Source organism: Panthera leo, chromosome C2 (assembly GCF_018350215.1).
Source record: "Panthera leo isolate Ple1 chromosome C2, P.leo_Ple1_pat1.1, whole genome shotgun sequence".
NCBI lineage: Eukaryota > Metazoa > Chordata > Mammalia > Carnivora > Felidae > Panthera > Panthera leo.
The window spans coordinates 67993499-68013700 of record NC_056687.1 but is presented as its reverse complement, the minus strand read 5'-3'; the positions used below and the strand labels follow the sequence as shown (position 1 = coordinate 68013700).

The 20202-nt window shown below is 37.9% G+C and overlaps 1 protein-coding gene and 1 non-coding gene across 5 annotated transcripts in view; one reads left to right on the top strand and one right to left on the bottom strand.

The window, feature by feature from the left end:
• Positions 1–20202, top strand: part of HSPBAP1 (HSPB1 associated protein 1) — a 57689-nt gene continuing 37487 nt past the window's right edge. For all 4 annotated transcript variants that reach the window (XM_042954769.1, XM_042954768.1, XM_042954767.1 and 1 more), the window contains exons 1-2: positions 1–189; positions 17249–17434. In XM_042954769.1, coding sequence (XP_042810703.1) covers positions 126–189; positions 17249–17434 — 250 coding nt within the window. In that variant the 5' untranslated portion in view covers positions 1–125. The remainder of the gene's footprint in view (positions 190–17248; positions 17435–20202) is intronic.
• TRNAR-UCU lies at positions 14095–14167 on the bottom strand. The gene has a single exon. It is a non-coding gene; the product is annotated as a tRNA-Arg (tRNA).

The window sequence follows — 20202 nt, the reverse complement described above, 5'->3', positions numbered from 1 at the left end:
TCCGGGAAGAGTCCTGCAGCTGCTACGGCGACTCCTTCCCGTCGTGCGACCCCAGAACCTGGTTCTTGGCCCTCCTTAGAACCCACTCCACTCCGCTCCGGTTTGGGGTTGGGGCGAAGCTAGCCATGGCAGCAGGCCCGCGGGCGACCGCTGACACGGCCCCTGCAGCTGGAGCTGGAGAGGTGGAAGGTAGGCGCCACGCTGAAGTCAGACCAAGAGTACAACCCCGTGCCAACTGATTCTTGCTGCCTCTCATGTGGCCGTTTGATTTAGCTCTTATTTCAGGTCTCTCTGGCCCTGCATTAAACTGTGAGGAAAATTATTATCTTTAGTGAACGTGGCTTTTCTCAAGTTGGGACGTGCAGACTTCCAGTCATCTTACAAGTCCTGAATCCCCACATCCTGCCAGTGCTGATTTACCCACAAGGGGGGTTTGAATGGATTAAAATTAAATTTGTATAAATTTATATGAAATTAAATTTGGATAAAAATTTACTCTTGAGGTAAATGGAAGTATCTGGGACTTTTATGAACAGAGACTATGAGCTTTTGCTCAACTTAAGTGGAATCCTGCCTTAGATAACCAGTGAAGCTGGGTGGCCCATGTGCCTGAAGTCTGTGTTAGCTGTACTGAGTGATTTGCTCTGTGCCTGGTGCTCACTGGATCTAGAGACTTTTGACTGTTTATAATAATGCCTTTTTTCCAATTGAGTAAAGGGGCTTAGGAAGGAAAAGATTGACTAATATCTGGTAACACGCATACTACCAGCAGTACACATTGGGTGAGAGCTCTTCCCCGGGAGGAGAGGTTTCAGTATGGAAATGCTTCAAGGAAGGAGTAGTTGCGGGTGGGCCTTTAAGACTGGATGAGATCATGACAAACTCAGGTGGTAGTGCTGGGGAATTGTGGGAAGACAGGGAGCCGGAAAACACAGGATGGGTGTGGTTGGAGATTAAATAGTCATGTTTTGCCTAGGGAGGAAAATGACTAATTTTGCAGAAGAAACAATTATAACTTCCTCCTAGTGTGAGCAGTCTCTTATCTTTATAAACTCCCTTATGTACCCCAAAGATACAATTCTTGAACTTCATCTATACCTCCCCACCCATTGATCCTTCCATTTTCTTTCCATCTGTACCCCCTTCAACAGTTTAGAATGCATGTTCTATTTTATCATGATCTCTTCCTTGAAGATGTACTGTTCTGTTGTCTCTCCCTGACTTTTATTCCTCTGGCAAAACCCATACTCCGGATGAACCCAACCTTTTGTTTTCTTTGCACCTGCACTTATGTGGCTCAATTTTGCTGGAAAAAGTCCTGGGCAAATTGGTGACACTATAAAATGAAAATGATCAACTTCAGTCAGCATGGGCCTGAGATCCTCTGATTCTGTTTCTGTGGTAAGCTTACTTCCTCTAGTGACAATTCCCCAAACTCTGTGTATCCTTTCTTCATAACTTTCAGTGGATGACTTTGCCAGTCAGGTCAGTTCTGCGTCTATTTTGTCTACTTTTTTCCTCCTTTACTCTCAGACCCTTGTCCAAATCACCCACATTTCTCACCTACACCCCTCCTATTTCTTCAGGCCATGTGACCCTGTTTTTTATCTTCTGCCCTTCCAATCCCTTCTCCACTCAGCAAAAAAAAAAAAAAAAAAAAAGGTGATACTCCCTTACATAAAATTCTTAAATGAATTCCAGTGCACTTACAATAAAATCCAAACTCTTAACCACGGCCTACAAAAATCCTTGGTTTGGGCTCTGCTGATGTCTCCAGGAGTATCTGTTGGCACTCACTGCCCCCTCCTGTTGTCTACTTTTCACATAATTGGCTTCTTAATCTTCAGGTTTCAGAGTGTGTCACCACCTGAGTTCTTACCAGACCAACCTATCTAAAACAATCACTGTAGTTTTCCCCTGATTTCTAACCCTAGATGTTCTGTGATACAGCATCCTGCTTCCATCATTCACTTATTACAACCTGTAATTACTTGTTTAGTATTGTTTCCTCCACTTGACCTTAAGTACCTTGAAGGCAGGACCTACATCTGTTTTATTCATCACATATGCCCAAGCAGCAAGTACAATGCCAGACACATAGTGGGCCATTCATACATGTTTGTTGTGTGAATGAGTAAGGGAACCCTGCCAAGTCCAGAGGCAGGAGGAGAAAGAGCATGGCATGGTCCAGGAACTGAAAGAAGCTGGTATTAGAAGTGGTGAGAGAAGAGGGATTGTGGAGGGCACCTCGTACCAAGTTACTGGACTTTATGAGAGTAGGAGGCTTTTATTTTTTTATTTTTTATTTTTTTAAACGTTTATTTATTTTTGAGACAGAGAGAGACAGAGCATGAACAGGGGAGGGGCAGAGAGAGAGGGAGACACAGAATCTGAAACAGGCTCCAGGCTCTGAGCTGTCAGCACAGAGCCCGACACGGGGCTCGAACTCACGGACCGCGAGATCATGACCCGAGCCAAAGTCGGATGCTTAACCGACCAAGCCACCCAGGCGCCCCAAGTAGGAGGCTTTTAAAGAGCTTTAGTTAAGGGAATAACTTGATCAGATTTGGTTTTAGGAGGATCACTCTGCCTGAAGGGTGGAGGACAGATGGGAGGAAGAGAGACTAAAGGACAGATACTTACTTTTAAGCCTCAGTTTTGTCCTCTGTAAAATGCATGATTATTGTAAAAATTAAAGATAATTGTGGATCATCTAGCATAGTGTCTGGCAGGAATTACATGTTCAAGAGTGGTATGTTTTATTGTTAATAAAAAGGCCTAGCATTGGTGACTGATGGGTGTTGAAACCAAGAGACAAGAAATTAGATCTCTGGAATTTTTCAGCCTGAGAAACTATGCAAATTAGGAACCTGAAGAAAAGGAGGTGATTGGGAGCAATGTGTACATGCATAGAGTTTAGGTAAGGAGAGATGATGAAAAAGATATCAAGCATGCAGCTAGGTAAGAGGAGGCTTTTTTTAGATATAGTATTCACTTACCATAAATTCACCCTTTTAAAGTATACAATTCAGTGATTTTTAGTATGTTCACAAAGTTGTGCAGCCATTACTACCATAATTCCAGAACATTTCCATCACACCAAGAACCCTGGTATCCATTAGTAGTCACCCTCAGTCAGACCCTGTCCCCAGCCCCTGGCAGTCATTAGTCTACTCTCTGTCTCTGTGGATATGTGCCTACTCTGGATGTTCCATGTAAATGGAATCATGCAGTGTGGGGCTTTTAGTGTCTGGGTTCTTTCACATTGCATAATATTTTCAAGCTTCATCTGTACTGTAGCACAGATCAATACTTCATTTTTTTATGGCTGAGTGCTATTCCATGGTATGGTAATACCACATTTTGTTTATCCATTTATCAGTTGATGGCATTTGGGTTGTTTGCCCTTTTTGACTACTATGAATAATGCTGCTATGAACATTAATATACATGTTTTTGTATTAACATCTCTTCAGTTTTCTTGGGTGTATATCTAAAATAGGAATTGCTAGGTCCTAAGATAACTCCATATTTACTGTTTTTTTTTAACGTTTATTTATTTTTAATTTTTTTTTCAACGTTTTTTATTTATTTTTGGGACAGAGAGAGACAGAGCATGAACGGGGGAGGGGCAGAGAGAGAGGGAGACACAGAATCGGAAACAGGCTCCAGGCTCCGAGCCGTCAGCCCAGAGCCTGACGCGGGGCCCGAACTCACGGACCGCGAGATTGTGACCTGGCTGAAGTCGGACAATTAACCGACTGCGCCACCCAGGCGCCCCAGACGTTTATTTATTTTTGAAAGAGAGAGAGAGACAGTGCGAGCGGGGAAGAGGCAGAAAGAGAGACACATGGAATCCGAGGCAGGCTTCAGGCTCTGAGCTGTCAGCACAGAGTCTGACGTGGGGCTTGAACTCACAAACTGCAAGATCATGACCTGAGCCAAAGTCAGACGCTTAACTGACTGAGCCACCCAGGCACCCCTTCGTATTTAATGTTTTAAGAAAGCTTGTGATTCTTTTTTGTTTGTTTATCAACATTGATATTATTTTATTTTATTTTATCTTATTGTTTTCTTACTTTTTAGTTTTAATTACAGTATAGTTTTTTTTCCTTTTAATTGAATTCAAGTTAGTTAACATACAGTGTAGTATTGGTTTCAGGAGTAAAATTTAGTGATTCATCACTTACATGTAACACCCAGTGCTCGTCCCAACAAATGCCCTCCTTAATGCCCATCCCCCATTTAGCCCATCCCCCTACCACACACCTCCCCTCCATCAGCCCTCAGTTTGTTCTCTGTATTTAAGAGTCTCTTATGGTTTGCCTCCCTCTCTGTTTTTATCTTATTTTTCCTTCCCTTCCTCTGTGTTCACCTGTTTTGTTTCTTAAATTCCACATATGGATGAAATCATAGATTTATCTTCTCTGATTTCCTTATTTCACTTAGCATGGCATAATACACTCTAGTTTCATCCACATTGTTGCAAATGGCAAAATGTCATTCATTTTGATTGCTAAGTACTATTCCATTATATATACCACATCTTCTTTATCTGATTGTCAATTGATGGACATTTGGGCTCTTCCCATAACGTGGCTATTGTTGATAGCACTGCTATAAACATCAGGGTGCATGTGCCCCTTCGAATCAGCATTTTTGTATCCTTTGGATAAATAACTAACAGTGCTGTATTAATCAAAGCTCTGATAATGAACCTCATGAGTAATCTAATCTAGGTAGATTTAACAGTTTGTTGCTGATAATTAAATAATGCCATGAATGATAATCAATAATAATGTTTTGTTGATAACAGAAGCAATCAAAGAGATGCAGAAGTGAGCTACTCACTGAAATAGAGCTTCTTTAGAATAATTTCCAACAATGGTATAAAACTGTGCTGACTAAAACAGTAGCAACTAATTAACATGTGGCTCCTGAACACTTGAAGTATGGCTAGTCTCAATTAAGATGTCTTGTGTCAAATACACGTATTTGAAGACTTAGTTTAAAAATGGGTTATAAACTGTTAATAATATTAAAATATTGATAGTGTTTTAATATTGATTACATGTTGAAATGTTAATAATTTGGATATGTTGGGATGAACAAAAAGTATTAAATTTAGTTTCACCTGTTTCTTATTTTTTAATGTAGTTATTAAAAATTTTAAATTACCAAAAAAATAATAATAACTAGTTATTGCTGGGTCATAGAGCATTGTATTAACTTTTTGAGGAACCTCCATACTGTTTTCCAGAGTAGCTACACCAGTTTGCATTCTCACCATCAGTGCAAAAATGTTCCCCTTTCTCCACATCCTCTCCAACATCAGTTGTTTTGTGAGTTGTTGATTTTAGGTATTCTGACAGGTGTGAGCTGATATCTCATTGTGGTAAGGAAACTTGTGATTTTTAATCTTGAAGTCCTAAGGAAGGAAGAAAAAAATCTAATGAAAATATGGATCTGCTCCCTTGAGAAAAGCAGCATGCACACCCATTTTGCAGGTGACTTCATATTTTTGTATTAGATTCTCAGAATCCTATCTGTGGAACTTCCAACCCCATTTTAAACTGTCATTCTCCCTAGAAACTCCACTTTGGGGTGACTGTTTATTGCCATGACAAAGTTAGTTAAATAAGGGTGCCTGGATGGCTCAGTCAATCATCAGACTCTTGATTTTGGCTCTGGTCATGATCTCATGATTGATGAGATTCCATGGTTGGTGACAGTGCAGAGCCTGCTTGGGATTCTCTTGCCATCTCTCTCTGTTCTCTCCCACTCGCACCCACTCACGTGCCCGCAGGCACTCTCTCTCTCTCTCTCTCTCTCTCTGTCTCAAAATAAATAAACATTTAAAAAACCCAAAGTAAGTTAAATAGGCCAAGTCCTACTGGGAGAGAAGGCTTTGCTTTAAATTTCATAAGGGTTATGTGAACAAAGGGTAAAAAAAATACATACATTAAATACATGCATGTGAAAGGGTCATCATGTTCTATATAATGATGAATATTGTGGGAGTCATAGGAAAGTTAATTTTTGGTGGGGTCTGTCAGGTTTTCCACGTAGAGTATCATGTTGTCTGCAAAAAGTGAAAGTTTGACTTCATCTTTGCCAATTTTGATGCTTTTATTTCATTTTGTTGTCTGATTGCTGATGCTAGGACTTCCAACACTATGTTAAACAACAGTGGTCTGCTAGAACTGATACATGAATTCAGCAAAGTCGCAGGGTACAAAATCAATGTACAGAAATCGGCTGCATTTTTATACACCAATAATGAAGCAACAGAAAGAGAAATAAACTGATCCCATTCACAACTGCACCAAGAACCATAAAATACCTAGGGTAAACCTGACCAAAGATGTAAAAGATCTGTATGCTTAAAACTGTAGAATGCTTCTGAAGGAAATTGAAGAAGACACAAAGAAATGGAAAAACATTCCCTGCTCATGGATTGGAAGAATAAATATTGTTAAAATGTCAATACTACCCAAAGTAATCTACACATTCAATGTGATCCCAATCAAAATTGCACCGGCATTCTTCTCAAAGCTAGAACAAACAATCTTGAAATTTGTATGGAACTACAAAACACCCCAAATAGCCAAAGTAATACTGGAGAAGAAAATCAAAGCGGGAGGCATCACAATCCCAGACTTTAGCCTCTGCTACAAAGCTGTAATCATCAAGACAGTATGGTATTGGCACAAAAACAGACACGTAGACCAATGGAATAGAATAGAGAACCCAGAATTGGACCCGTAAATGCATGGCCAACTAATCTTTGGCAAAGTAGGAAAGAGTATCCAATGGAAAAAAGTCTCTTTAACAAATGGTGCTGGGAGAACTGGACAGCAACATGCAGAAGAATGAAACTAGACCACATTTTACACCATACACAAAAATAAACTCAAAATGAATGAAGGACCTGAATGTGAGACAGGAAACCATCAAAACCCTAGAGGAGAAAGCAGGAAAAAACTTCTTTGACCTCAGCCACAGCAGTTTCTTACTTGACACATCTCCAAAGGCAAGGGAATTAAAAGCAAAAATGAACTATTGGGACCTCATCAAGATAAAAAGCTTCTGCACTGCAAATGAAACAATCAACAAAACTAAAAGGCAACCAACGGAATGGGAAAAGATACTTGCAAATGACATATCGGACAAAGCGTTAGTATCCAAAATCTATAAAGAAGTCACCAAACTCCATACCCTAAAAACAAATAATCCAGTGAAGAAATGGGCAGAAGACATGAATAGATACTTTCTAAAGAAGACATCCAGATGGCCAACAGGCACATGAAAAGATGCTCAGCATCACTCCTCATCAGGAAAATACAAATCAAAACCACACTGAGATACCACCTCATGCCAGTCAGAGTGGCTAAAGTGAACAAATCAGGAGACTGTAGATGCTGGCAAGGATGTGGAGGAACGGGAACCTTCTTGCACTGTTGGTGGGAATGCAAACTGGTGCAGCTGCTCTGAAAACAGTGTGAAGGTTCCTCAAAAAATTAAAAATAGACCTACCCTGTGACCCAGCAATAGCACTGCTAGGAATTTACCGAAGGGATACAGGAGTGCTGATGCACAAGGGGCACTTGTACCCTAATGTTTAAAGCAGCACTTTCAACAATAGCCAAATTATGGAAAGAGCCTAAATGTCCATCAACTGATGAATGGATGAAGAAGATGTAGTTTATATATACAATGGAATACTACTTGGCAGTGAGAAAGAATGAAATCTGGCCATTTGCAACAACATGGATGGAACTGGAGGGTATTATGCTAAGTAAACTAAGACAGTCAGAGAAAGACAGATACCATATGTTTGCACTTATATGTGGATCTTGAGAAACTTAACAGAAGACCATTGGGGGAGGGGAAGGAGAAGAAAAAGTTACAGAGAGGGAAGAAAGCAAACAATAAGAGACTCTTAAATACTGAGAACAAACTGAGGGTTGATGGGGGGGGGGGTGGAGGAGAGGGGAAAGTGGGTGATGGGCATTAAGGAGGGCACTTGTTGGGATGAGCACTGGCTGTTGTGTGGAAACCAATTTGACAATAAATTATATTTAAAAATTTTTAATAAAATAAGTGTATGAAAAAAAGGAAAGTTAATTTTTGAGCAAACTTATTACTACCCCCTTATCAGAAAATATTTGGCTGTATACGATAAACAGAAGACTGTTTAATACAGTAGGGTAGAAGACAGTCCTTGCCTTAAAATGACTTGTAAATATAGTTTGGGGGGAGGGGGAAGATGCAGATAGAATTGTAGTATAAGAATATCCATAAGGCAGGAAGCAATTAGTTGGGAAGTAAGTATTACACATCTTAAGTGCTTTGGGGCTGAGAGAAGAAAGAAATGCAAATTGGATTGGTCTGTCCTTCCTAGACTAATATGAAAGTTTGGTATAGTTTGAATATAGAAATGAATGGAAGAGGCCATGTCTGGCAGGTGAGGCTGGTAGTGGAAGTGAGTGGAGAAAGGCCTGAGGCATGTAGGGGCAGAGGGCGGGGAGGAAGGTGAGGAGACAGACTGGTTCTACTAGAGTAGAATGGTAGCAGAGAATGCAGTTTGTGTCCTTTGAAACCAAACAAGAGCAGGGTGAACCAGAAATGTTGAAGTGAAGAAGAGGGAAATCATGGGTTTCAGTTTTCTAAGAATAATAGAGCAAAGCACCACAAAGAGTGAGGAAGTGGAGAAAGGTACTGGGGATTTGAAAGCGAAGAAGCTTTAGAATGGTTGCTGTAGGGATAAGGGTGATTAGGAATCAACTAGGGATAACTAATGTGTTGGGAGCAGAAAAGGAACCCAGTGGAGGTGGGCATGAACTTGTGGAACTGATCATTTGTTTTGAGACTGTTTCTGATTATGTTCAGTAGCTCATTATGCAGGAGAAAACAAGTGGTTAGTTTTAATATTTTATATAGATTACTAAAAATGAGATGTGAATTCAGAAGACATTATTTAGCATCAGTTTATGCCAAACATTGTGCTAAGCTCTAGGGATATAAAAGTAACTGTCTTGCCTGCAAGGATGTGATATATATATTTTTTAAGTAACAGCTTGAAAATTACTAAAGGCAAAACATGATCATATTGATAATCAAATATGTTGGAATCCTATTTGAAAATAAAGGGGACCTTAAAATGCAAAATGAAGAACTATGTTACTGCTATTATAGCTTAAAATTAATAATATTTTATTATTTAATAAAGATTATTTGTTTCCTCTTAAAAAGAAAAAAAAACAAACATTAGATGAATATGCAGAACATGGGATTCTTAGGGCAATGAAAATACTTTGTATGATATTATGATTATGGATATTATATTGATTATATTGATATTATAATGATGCTCATTATATTTTGGTCCAAATCTGTAGAATATACGACACTTAGACTGAACCCTAAGAGAAACTATGGACTTTGGGTGATTATGATGTGTTAATTTAGGTTTATCCTGGTAAAAAAGAGACAAAAAAACACATGTACCATTCTGGCAAATGATGTTGATAATGAGGGAGCCTCTGCATATGTGACAGGAAGAGGATATGTGGGAAATCTGTACCTTCTTCTCAATTTCATTATAAACCTAAAACTACTCTAAAATAAATTCTTAAAACATAAATAAACAAGAAATGACTTAATTTAAATTTAAGAATTTAAATACTGAGTGTGAGATGTTACAGAATCATGCATTGTTTGAAGCTTTTCAGTAAAATTAAAAATTGTCATTCTTTGAATCTGATTCTGCCTTTCAGGCTGAGGTTATTTTGTTTCTTTCTCTTGGGCTCTTGTTTTAATTGTAGCCAGGTTTATGCCGTGATGAAAAGAAGAATGTACTCTTAGTAACTCTTCTTCCAGTCCTTCCTGAAATGAGTAAAGAAAACATTTAAAATGTAGTTGGGAAGCCCTTAAGGGAGACCTCTCTTGCACATTTGGAGCTGTTATCACCAGCAGGAAGAAGGTAGATAAGAATTATCTTGATAAGGGAGGACACTTTTCACAGAGGAATTTATCTCCTGCTTTTAAAAGAAGGAAGATCTCTCCCAGTCCCAGCAACAGTGTACTAACCACCACTTGCAGCCAATGAGAAACCACCACAACCTCCAACTCTTATCCTTCTCCAGTGAACTTTTGTTCAAAATAACCCTTCCCAATTTCCTCCTAAAGTCAATTTGCTGGTCCTGAATTGTAATTCCTCTGCTATTCCCAAATAAGCTCATTTTGCTGGTAAAATAATGGGCAGTTTTAAGGTTGACATTCCCAAGGAAGTATCTTATTCCAGAGTTGCAGGGACTTGAGTTCTTATAGAACTGACACTTTTACATGACTGGATTTACTCTTCCTCAGTTGGAGATGGCATACTCTTTCTGTCATTTTTTTTTCTCATTTTTAAAAGAGAAAATGGGGAAAGGGGGCAGGGGAGCTTAAAGAAAAGCAGAAGCTTCTATAGTCTTAAAAAGTAAAAGAGTTTCCATGCTAGGGCATATATGTAATTCATATGTAGCTAAAATACTTTATATTCAATAAGGACAAATATCAGATAAATTATACTGTTGAATTTTTAAACTATACTGTTGGTTAAAAACAAATAACATGAAATTTATCATCTTAACCATTTTTAAGAAAGAGTACAACTCAGTAGAGTTAGGTATATTCACACTGTTGTGAAACAGATCTCTAGAACTTTCTTCATCTTTCAAATCTGAAACTCTGTACCCAGAGTTTCCTCTTTTCTCCTTCCCCTCAGTCCCTGGTAACTGCCATTCTACTTTGTACCTATGAATTTGACCATTTTAGGTACCTCATGTAGGTAGAATAATGCAATAGATGTCTTTTTGTGACTGGCTTTTACTTAGTATGGTGTCTTCAGGCTTATGCATGTTGTAGCACGTGACAGGATTTCCTTCCTTTTTAAGGCTGAATGATATTCCACTGTGTGATGGATGTTTGGTTTGCTTCCACCTTTGGGCTGTTATGAATAGTGTTGCTATGAATATGGATGTGCAAATATCTTTTTAAGACCCTGCTGTTGAATATTTTTATGAATAGTTAGATAAATAGCCATTTTATTTGGAAATATGGAAAATTTATTGAGCAGAATCAGAAGAGCTAGATGGAAATATTTTGGTAGAAATTTTGAAGATAATTTTGGAGGATTTTAAAGAACTTTAGTCTTTGAGACGCTATTCTTTCTAGTATCAACTTCACTTAAAATATAGATTTGCTTTTCCTTTAAGTTTTGGACCAGTATAACTTTTGAACTTGTAAGTCTTATTTATGAGCCATTTTCTGGCCCTAAATGGATTTTCTGGCTTTGCTGGGCAAGAGTCACAAGTGGAAGAGGATGGGAAGAAAAGGATGGGAGGTATCCAGCATGTAACCGTCTCTTGTTCCCAGGCTGAAATCGCTTGGGTGTTTGCTACTATACCGAACAGTGGTATTGGAAAGATTATGCTATAACAGCCTCAATACTTCTATTTATGGTTTCTTCAGTGGCACCACCTGCTAGACCTTGAAATTCAAACGGTTTATGACTAGTTGCCATTTTAATTAAGCATTTTATTAACTTGCAATAGAATTTTCTTCATTTGTATTGCCTTTTTTTTCCCCCTTAAGTAGGCTCCATGCCCAGCATGGAGACCAATATGGGGCTTGAATTTACAACCCTGAGATCAAGACCTGAGCTGCAATCAAGAGTCAGATGCTTAACTGACTGAGCCACCCAGGTGTCCTGTATTGACATTTTTTTTTTTTTAAGTTTGAGAGCGTGAGAGGGCAAGTGTCCAAGTGGGGAGGGGCAGAGAGAGAGAGAGAGAGAGAGAGAGAGAGAGAGAGAGAGAATCCCAAGCAGGCTCCATGCTGTCAGCACAGAGCCCTACTTGGGGATTGAACCCATGAACTAAACTGAGATCATGACCTGAGCTGAAATCAAGAGTCGGATGCTTAACCAACTGAGCCACCCAGACGCCACCCCTGTGTTGACATTAAAAAACATTTATTTTTAATGCTTATTCATTTTTGAGAGAGAGAGAACAAGCAGGGGAGGGGCAGAGAGAGAGGGAGACATAGAATCTGAAGCAGGCTCCAGGCTCTGAGCTCTCAGAGCCTGACTTGGATGGAGCTCAACCTCACGAACTGTGAGATCATGACCTGAGCCAAAGCCGGACATTTAACCAACTGAGCCACCCAGGTGCCCCTGTATTGACATTTTAAAATAGTGGCTATAAAATAAAAAATTACCTTTGTTGTAAGTTTTACCACTTGGTCTTTAGTACAAATATAGTAATTTTGTTAAGAGGTACTTGCATAATTCCGTAAATGTTTTCATGAATAACATTCATTATTTTTTACCCTAATATCTACCATTCAGAAGCTTTAAAATACCTTGTATGTACATACAGTAGTTGTCAGATTGAAGAAACTATCATAGGCTTACATGTGTATGTTTAGAATAATTCAGCTCACCATGCCAGGACCCAGTTTCTGATTTACTCTTCTGTCAACTTCTGAAAGTTTTTAAAGATTTTAATAAAATGTAATAAAATTTAATTGAAAATTTATGGTTATTAACATTTCTATTAAAATTATACCTGACATGAGAGATGAGTTAATTTCAGTTTCAGGATCTGTATCTTTGTTGCATTCTATCAGTAGTAGGAGCGAATTCTGGACACTTGGTAAATTTTCCTTATTCTCATCTTGAATTCTAAATCTCAGATATAAAGCCAAGCCATGTATTAATCAACTGAAGGCAGATTGCTAACAAATTCAGAGAAATTATCTTGTAGTTTGCATTAATTAAAGAAAAATTGCTGAGAAAAAGGCAATTTGCTTTTTGATCATGTTTCACTATCTCCAAAGAGTTAGTTGAAACCAAAGCTGTAATCAATTGTCTGAACAACATACTATGTTTAGAAGGAGAAAAGACTCTTGTGCAACACTAGTTTCTAAGTCATCTCATTAGAAATTGCTTCATGCTGCAAGTTTAGACCTAGATACATTTATCCTTTAAAGGCTGTCAAAGTTGCTTCAGAATTTTTATAGCTCTTTGCATATATTCCTGCCTTGGAGTAACTGAGCGCATCCCTAGGCTATTTAATTAATACAATGTAGATTGCATTCTTCTTTAAAGGAAATTGTAACACTTAAATTTGTTAATTTAATGGCCCAGTTCATTGTTGATTAAACTATCAGAAGCCAAATTACTTTTATCTCACAAGCAGCTGATTGTTTTATTTCATTGGTAGGCTTGAGATTCTGTAAATATGCTAATTTCTTGTTAAAGTGAGCATCCTACTGCTCTGTTCTGCACACGCTTTATAGCACTTTTTATTCATTTAGCAAATGTTTGAGCATTTAATATATTTCAGCCACTGGGCTAGATGCTTTCTCAGCAAATTTTACTTTTTAGGGGTCTCCTATTAAATAACTTCTGGGATGTGTGGGATTTTTAGATCAGATCATTAAATATTTTTTATTTAATGAAAAAAATATTTCTTTGAAACTGTTCTGTCAGAACACTACTCATGTGTTACTAATGACCGTGTATTTATTTGTGGAAGGGTGGCAAGATATATCTTACCCAAATAGGAGAACTCTTTTGGGAATGTTCAAAGCCAGATCCATTGGCTCTGATTAAAATAAGCAGAATAAATAAATCCCTACCCCAAAAGGTCTGGTGCTTCTCTTTTTCTCTGCCCTTTAAAGTTCTAAAAGCAAAGTGTTCAAAGCTAGAATATTTCACAACTGTAGAAATGAAAGAATGCTATTATAGGGTCAGACCAGCCATGATTCATTCAGTGGAAGTCACAGTATTTTATAGAGAGAATAGGGTCGTCCTTGAAAACAATAGCCTCAGAAGGCAAGGTGTTAAACCAGTTATGAACTATTAGCAGTCTTGACTATAAGAGTTCATTTTTATATGTGAAAGGATTCAGGAGGTAGGATTTTGCTGGTAATAGTTCAGTGGCACAGAGATGGACATTTTTTGTATTCTTTCAGCTGAGGTTTGCAATTTAATGGGCCTTTAAAAAAATTTTTTTAATTAAAAAAAATGTCAAGTAATCTTTATGCCCAACATGGGGTTTGAACTCATGTGCCTGAGATCAGAAGTCACATGCTCTACCAACTGAGCCAGGCAGGCACTCCCTGGGCCTCTCTTTTATCTCTCAAAGGAGCTAAACATGTCTGCTTTTCAGGCAAAATATAGAAGAGAAGGCTAAGGACAAAAACACTGACTCAACAACGTCCAGATACATCTCTGGCCACTCCTGTCTGCAAAGGAGTCTAGGAATTGTAATTTTTCAGCCACACCCATTGCTCAAAGTTCTGTTAGTAAGGAAGAGAGTGGGTATTGGATAAGGTAGGCAACTAGCAGTCTCTACTACAGCTATTACTCCACTACCCCCTACCCACATGCGCACAAACCAAAACATTCCTCTCTCCCCAACAGCATGTATGGATTTATTATCCACTAATCGACCTAAAGGTTTCCTTAACTTTTTTCTCTTTTCAGATTATATATACTCTCTCTCCTGAGTTTGTAGTGCCAGTGTGGGTCCCACGGTTTTTAATTCTCTAGAAGCAGTCTTGTGCAGTGGAAAGAGCATGGGACTTGGAATCAAGCAATGTGACCGGTGGTTCCAGTTCATCACTGGTGTGCTGACCTTTGACATCTGAGCTTTCTAGTCTTCCTTTGGATAATGGAAATAAAATGCCTTCTCTGCCAGTGTTTTATAGGCTTCTAAGAGGATCAGATGAGCAGTTTTAATGTATATAAAAGTACATGGCAAATAGTAAAGCATCATATGAGTAAATATATGGTATTGTTATGATGATGATGATGTTCAAAACCAAACTCTTCATCTTCCCACTAGAATGAGCTGTTGCTCCTAACTTGTTTTTTATGTCAAGTCAGAATCTGGAAACCTTTGTCTCCCTTATAGCTGCATCTGCCTCCCATCCCACATCTCTTTAGTTGTAATAGTCTTTGATATTATTCTGTTAGAATTTCTTTATCTCTACCGTCTCTGCCTCCCTTACTGCCACCCTGTGTTGTTCAGAGCCTTACTATACACGTCTTACTTGGCTAGTACATCAGCTAAGTCCAGTCTAGTCTTTACGTCTCCACACATTTCTACATAGCCCTTACTTTTATTGTTTAATGGATATAATGTACCATGGGAGAAATTTACATAATATTTAGTAATATTCAGTAAATATTTTTCTCCTTTTAGACATTCGGCTGTTTGTATTTTCAGTTTTTTATATTATGGTAATAGATATTTTATGTGTATGTGTGTACATATATAATATATATGAATATGCACATAGCTGATGATTATTTTATTAAAAGCAAATTCCTATATCATGAGTTACTAGGTTAATGGGTGGTTATTTGAGACTTCTGCTTCATTTTTCCAGTTGTATGCCGAAGGATAGCACTAATTTCTATGCCACAGACAATGGAGCATTATCATGAATGCATTGGAGCTTCTCATAGTCTAGCAAAACTTAAAAAATGTATAATAAAAAATACAACCTGTCCATTTTCATGTACATGGAATCCAGGCACTCCCAAGTCCAGGAAGATTTGGTGTGTCATGATCTCAGTAACCTTGCACTGACATATTTATAGGCTAGTATGGGTCAAGACCGCTACTGTGAATTTATCAAACATGTCAAAAGTGCAAAACAAGAATCTCAAGGAAATACAGAACATTTTATTCCTGGTTACATTCTGTTTTCCTTATAGGCTCTTCAGCACTTAAAGATAAGCTTGAGCTTCATTACTTTGAGACCTAAGGATTCCCTGTCTCCTCCTCCCTCCATGCAGCCCCCACACAACCCCCAGCTCTTCTACCTGCCTTTCCCTCTGAGCGTCCACACTCCTCACTCGGGAGCCCTCAGTGTGTAGACAGTGACAGACTGTCCTCAGATGTCTTCCTTACTTTCATCAAGTGTTTAGGGAAAGATTCTGAGTGTCCTTGTCTGAGAAGAGAGACCAAATTGACTTAAATTTCCATTTTCTTTAAAAACAAACCTTACATTCAGACAAGTATGAATTAATCAAGTTCCTTGATAACTCCTTCCCCATCCCTCTTCCTTTTATGAGAAAGTTTAGAAGAAAGTTGGATGCTGTGAGAATTTGGATTATTTATGAGCTTTCCTTAATTTTTTGAATTAAGTACAGAATAGGTAATGAATTACAGGGTTTAGCTGATTGTTCTAGAGAATCAAATATATGCTTATACATATATATATATATATATATATATATATATATATATATATATGTATATATATAAAGAATCAGAGTATGAAGCACTTTTTAACTTTCCCATACAACTTTCATCTTAAGATGTCTTTAAGGAGAAACTTTCTTGTTCTTTTATTTAACAAATGCTTATCATTACTATCCTCTCCAGGATTAATAGTCTATGATTCTGTGAAATTTATTGAAGTACTCAGTAAGTTACAGTATTCGTTTGTACATATCCCTTATACTGTTTATAGATGCAGTTGAAGCCAAGGACTAACACTGATACCCATCCTAGTACATCTTTTACGTTTAAAAAAAAAAATGTTTAAGCTGATTTATTTATTTTGAGAGAGAGAGCACAAGCAGGTGAGGGGCAGAGAGGAGAGACAGAATCCGAAGCAGGCTCCATGCCATCAGTGCAGAGCCTGAACTCATGAACCTTGAGATCATGACCTGAGCCGAGATCAAGAATCAGATGCTTAACCGACTGAGCCACCCAGGTGCCCCTGTCTTTTTAAATCTTGAAATAAAAATAATCCCCCTCACCCCGTTGACTGATTCAGTAGTCTTTTTGGGTAAACACATGGTAAGGCAAGTAGAATTCTTGCTGGCTCCAGCACCCCTAGTTGATCCAGCATAGTTCCCATCAGTGTTTCATACTGTTTTCAAAAAATGATGCGTTTTAAAGTTTAAATGTAATTGAAAAGCCTTTTTTAAAAACATTTTTGACATTGAAAATTGTACATATTTTCCAATGTTCGAAATTTAACATGAGAAAAATAATTTAAGAATTACGGTTTTTGAGGTCAAATATTTATGTAAATTGTAATAAATGAAGTGTAAAATGTATAATTACATAGAAAAATTTACCATAATAGAAATGATATTAGCTATTATTTCTTTGTATTATATGAAATAACTTTATAGTTATCTCCCTATTGCTCTATTTATTTCTCTCCCTAGGTGAACATATCAAACCTTTTACACCAGAGAAAGCAAAAGAAATTATAATGTCTTTACAACAACCTGCAATCTTCTGTAACATGGCTGTTGATTGGCCAGCACAACACTGGACTGCTGAACACCTTTCTGAGGTCCTTCATGGCAAGCAGATACGATTCAGGATGGGAATGAAAAGAACAGATACAGGTAGGACTATGAGTAATCGTAATAATAATGCCTCTTCAATAGCATTCCCGTATTCTTAGCAGTGGTTTCCTTATCTCTAGAGAATCCTTTATTTCAAATCCTGTTTTTGACTATTGCAGATAGGAAGGTTTTATTGGAAGTTTTAGATGGACAGTTTGTGTTAAGGGTTTTTTTTAGACTAAACAACCTATAGTTGATAACCTTATATAAAATGTATTTGTTCATGTATCATGGCTCATTGAATGTGGTAGATGCTTAAGATTTGTTAATGTGCTATTCTTTATGTTCCCCTGTGACTGAAAAAGATTAATACTAATCTAATAGTCTCTTTTACTTTTGACTCACATAGAATGTGCCCTTTCATTTGTGGCTTCAGGCTCTATATTTATAGTGCTTACTCTTGGTTGTAATTGTATCTCTCTGCTTTATCAGCTGTCTGACCTCTATGGCACTGCATAAATGTGAGAAGTATGTAAAGCTGGGGTTTTTTTCATCCTCTTAAACAGATTTTGCCAGCTCCTCCTTCTTCCCTCAAGACTTGTAACATTTCGATATTTTGCCTTATAGTCAGATAAAGCAGTTACTGTGAACTCTAAAAATTAATTTAAAGGAAAGAAACAGCGCTGTTTTTAATCTAAAGGAACCCATGACCATTGTCTGGCTTCAGAATGTGTTTAACTTCTATTTAAATATGGGCAAGTTTACTAGTCTAGAATTTCACAGTGTTTGAAGCATTGCTGTGAAGTGGCTCTATATAACTCAGAGGGAACTAGAAAATTACCCAATTTCCCTTCTAGCTTCTCCAAGCTTCCTTCTCTCATGCTGACCTTCTAGCATATCTCCCAAGAGCTATGTGGTTTTTGGTGTCTAGAACACTCTCATACTCATGGCAGGTAGAGCAGGCTTAATACCTCAAACTCTTTGGCATCTCATTCTAATCATAGATCAAAATGTTTACTGTATTTTAAAATTAAATGCTAGACCAGCACAAGGCACATAAAAATTCATCTTGTACTTTTTCTTTCTTGATTTTAGGCAAATAAATCTCTCCAGTGAAGTGTCTTTTAGACAATAATTAGGAGATAAATAAGAATTGTAATTTTTTCACACTGTGGTTAGGCTCTAACTATAATACTACCGTTAATTGCTAACAGTTATTGAGAGCTATTGTGTCAGGCAGTGTTCTGAGTGCTTTATACATATTAATTCTCTTAACCTTCTTCAAACCCTCTTAGAATGGTACTATTATAAACCTATTTTATAGATGAGGCACAGTGATTTGACATTTTCAAGCTACACTTAAGCATAAAAGAAAAAGAAAGTAGAAAGTCTCTGCAGTTGTGAGCAACTGCTCTGAGTTTTTACTGATGATAATTTTTTAAAGTTTATGTGCAATTCACATAATATAAAATTTATCATTTAAAAATATACAGTTCAGTGGTTTTAGCATATGCATCGTGTAGTACAACCATCACCACTGTCTAATTCCAGAACATTTCATCACCCCATCACCCCATAAGGAAGCCCAGTACCTGTTAAACAGTCACTCTCCACTCCCCATCTTACCCTCAGGTTTTGGCAACCACTAGTCTGCTTTCTGTTTGTTGTTGTTGTTTTAATTTTTTAATGTTCATTTTTGAGAGAGAGGCAGAGTGTGAGCGGGGTAGGGGCAGAGAGAGAGGGAGACACAGAATCCGAAGCAGGCTCCAGGCTCTGAGCTGTCAGCACAAAACCCCATGTGGCGCTCAAACTCGTGAGCCATGAGATCATGACCTGAGCCTTAACTTACTGAGCCACCCAGGCACTCCTGCTTTCTGTTTTTATAGATTTGCCTATTTGGGACATTTCATATAAATGGACTCATTCAGTATGTGGCCTTTTGTGTCTAGCTTCTTTCACGTAGCATGTTTTCCAGATTCATCCATGTCGTAGCATATATCTGTACTTCATTTATTTTTATTGCTGAAATTTATTTATCCTGATCATATGTATATACCACATTATGTTTATCCACTCATCAGTTAGTGGACATTTGTGTTGTTTCCACTTTTTGGCTATTATGGATAATGCTACTTTGAACATTTACGTACACATTTTTATGTGGGTATGTGTTTTCATTTCTCTTGGGATTATACCTAGAAGTAGAATTGCTGAGTCATGTGGTAATCTGTGTTTAACCTTTTGAGGAACTGAACCATGTCTTGAGCAGTTTCTCTTGATGTTAAATGTGACTTTTAAGTTTTATTTATTTATTTTGAGAGAGAGAGAGAGAGAGAGCGCGCACGCGAGTGAACAGTGGGGAGCAGAGAGAGAGAGAGAGAGAGAGAGAGAGAGAGAATCCCAAGCAGACTCTGAGCCCGACTTGGGGCTCAAACCCACAAACCGTGAGATCATGACCTGAGTCGAAACCAAGAGTGGGATGCTTAACCAGCTGAGCTACCCAGGTGCCCCTAAATGTGACTTTTAAATGGCTACCAAGGGGTGCCTGGGTGGCTCAGCTGGTTAAGTGTCCAACTTCAGCTCAGGTAATGATCTTACAAGCAATGATAACTTTGTTTCCTTCCTATTGAATATGTATTTTTTTTCCCTTTTAGTTGCAGGTATGGCATTCATTTATTTATTTAGAGAACCATTTTTTTTTTAATTTAAATTTTAGTTAGCATACAGTGCAATATTGGTTTCAGGAATAGAATTCAGTGATTCATCACTTACATACAACACCCAGTGCTCATCACAAGTGCCCTCCTTGGTACCCATGACTCATCTAG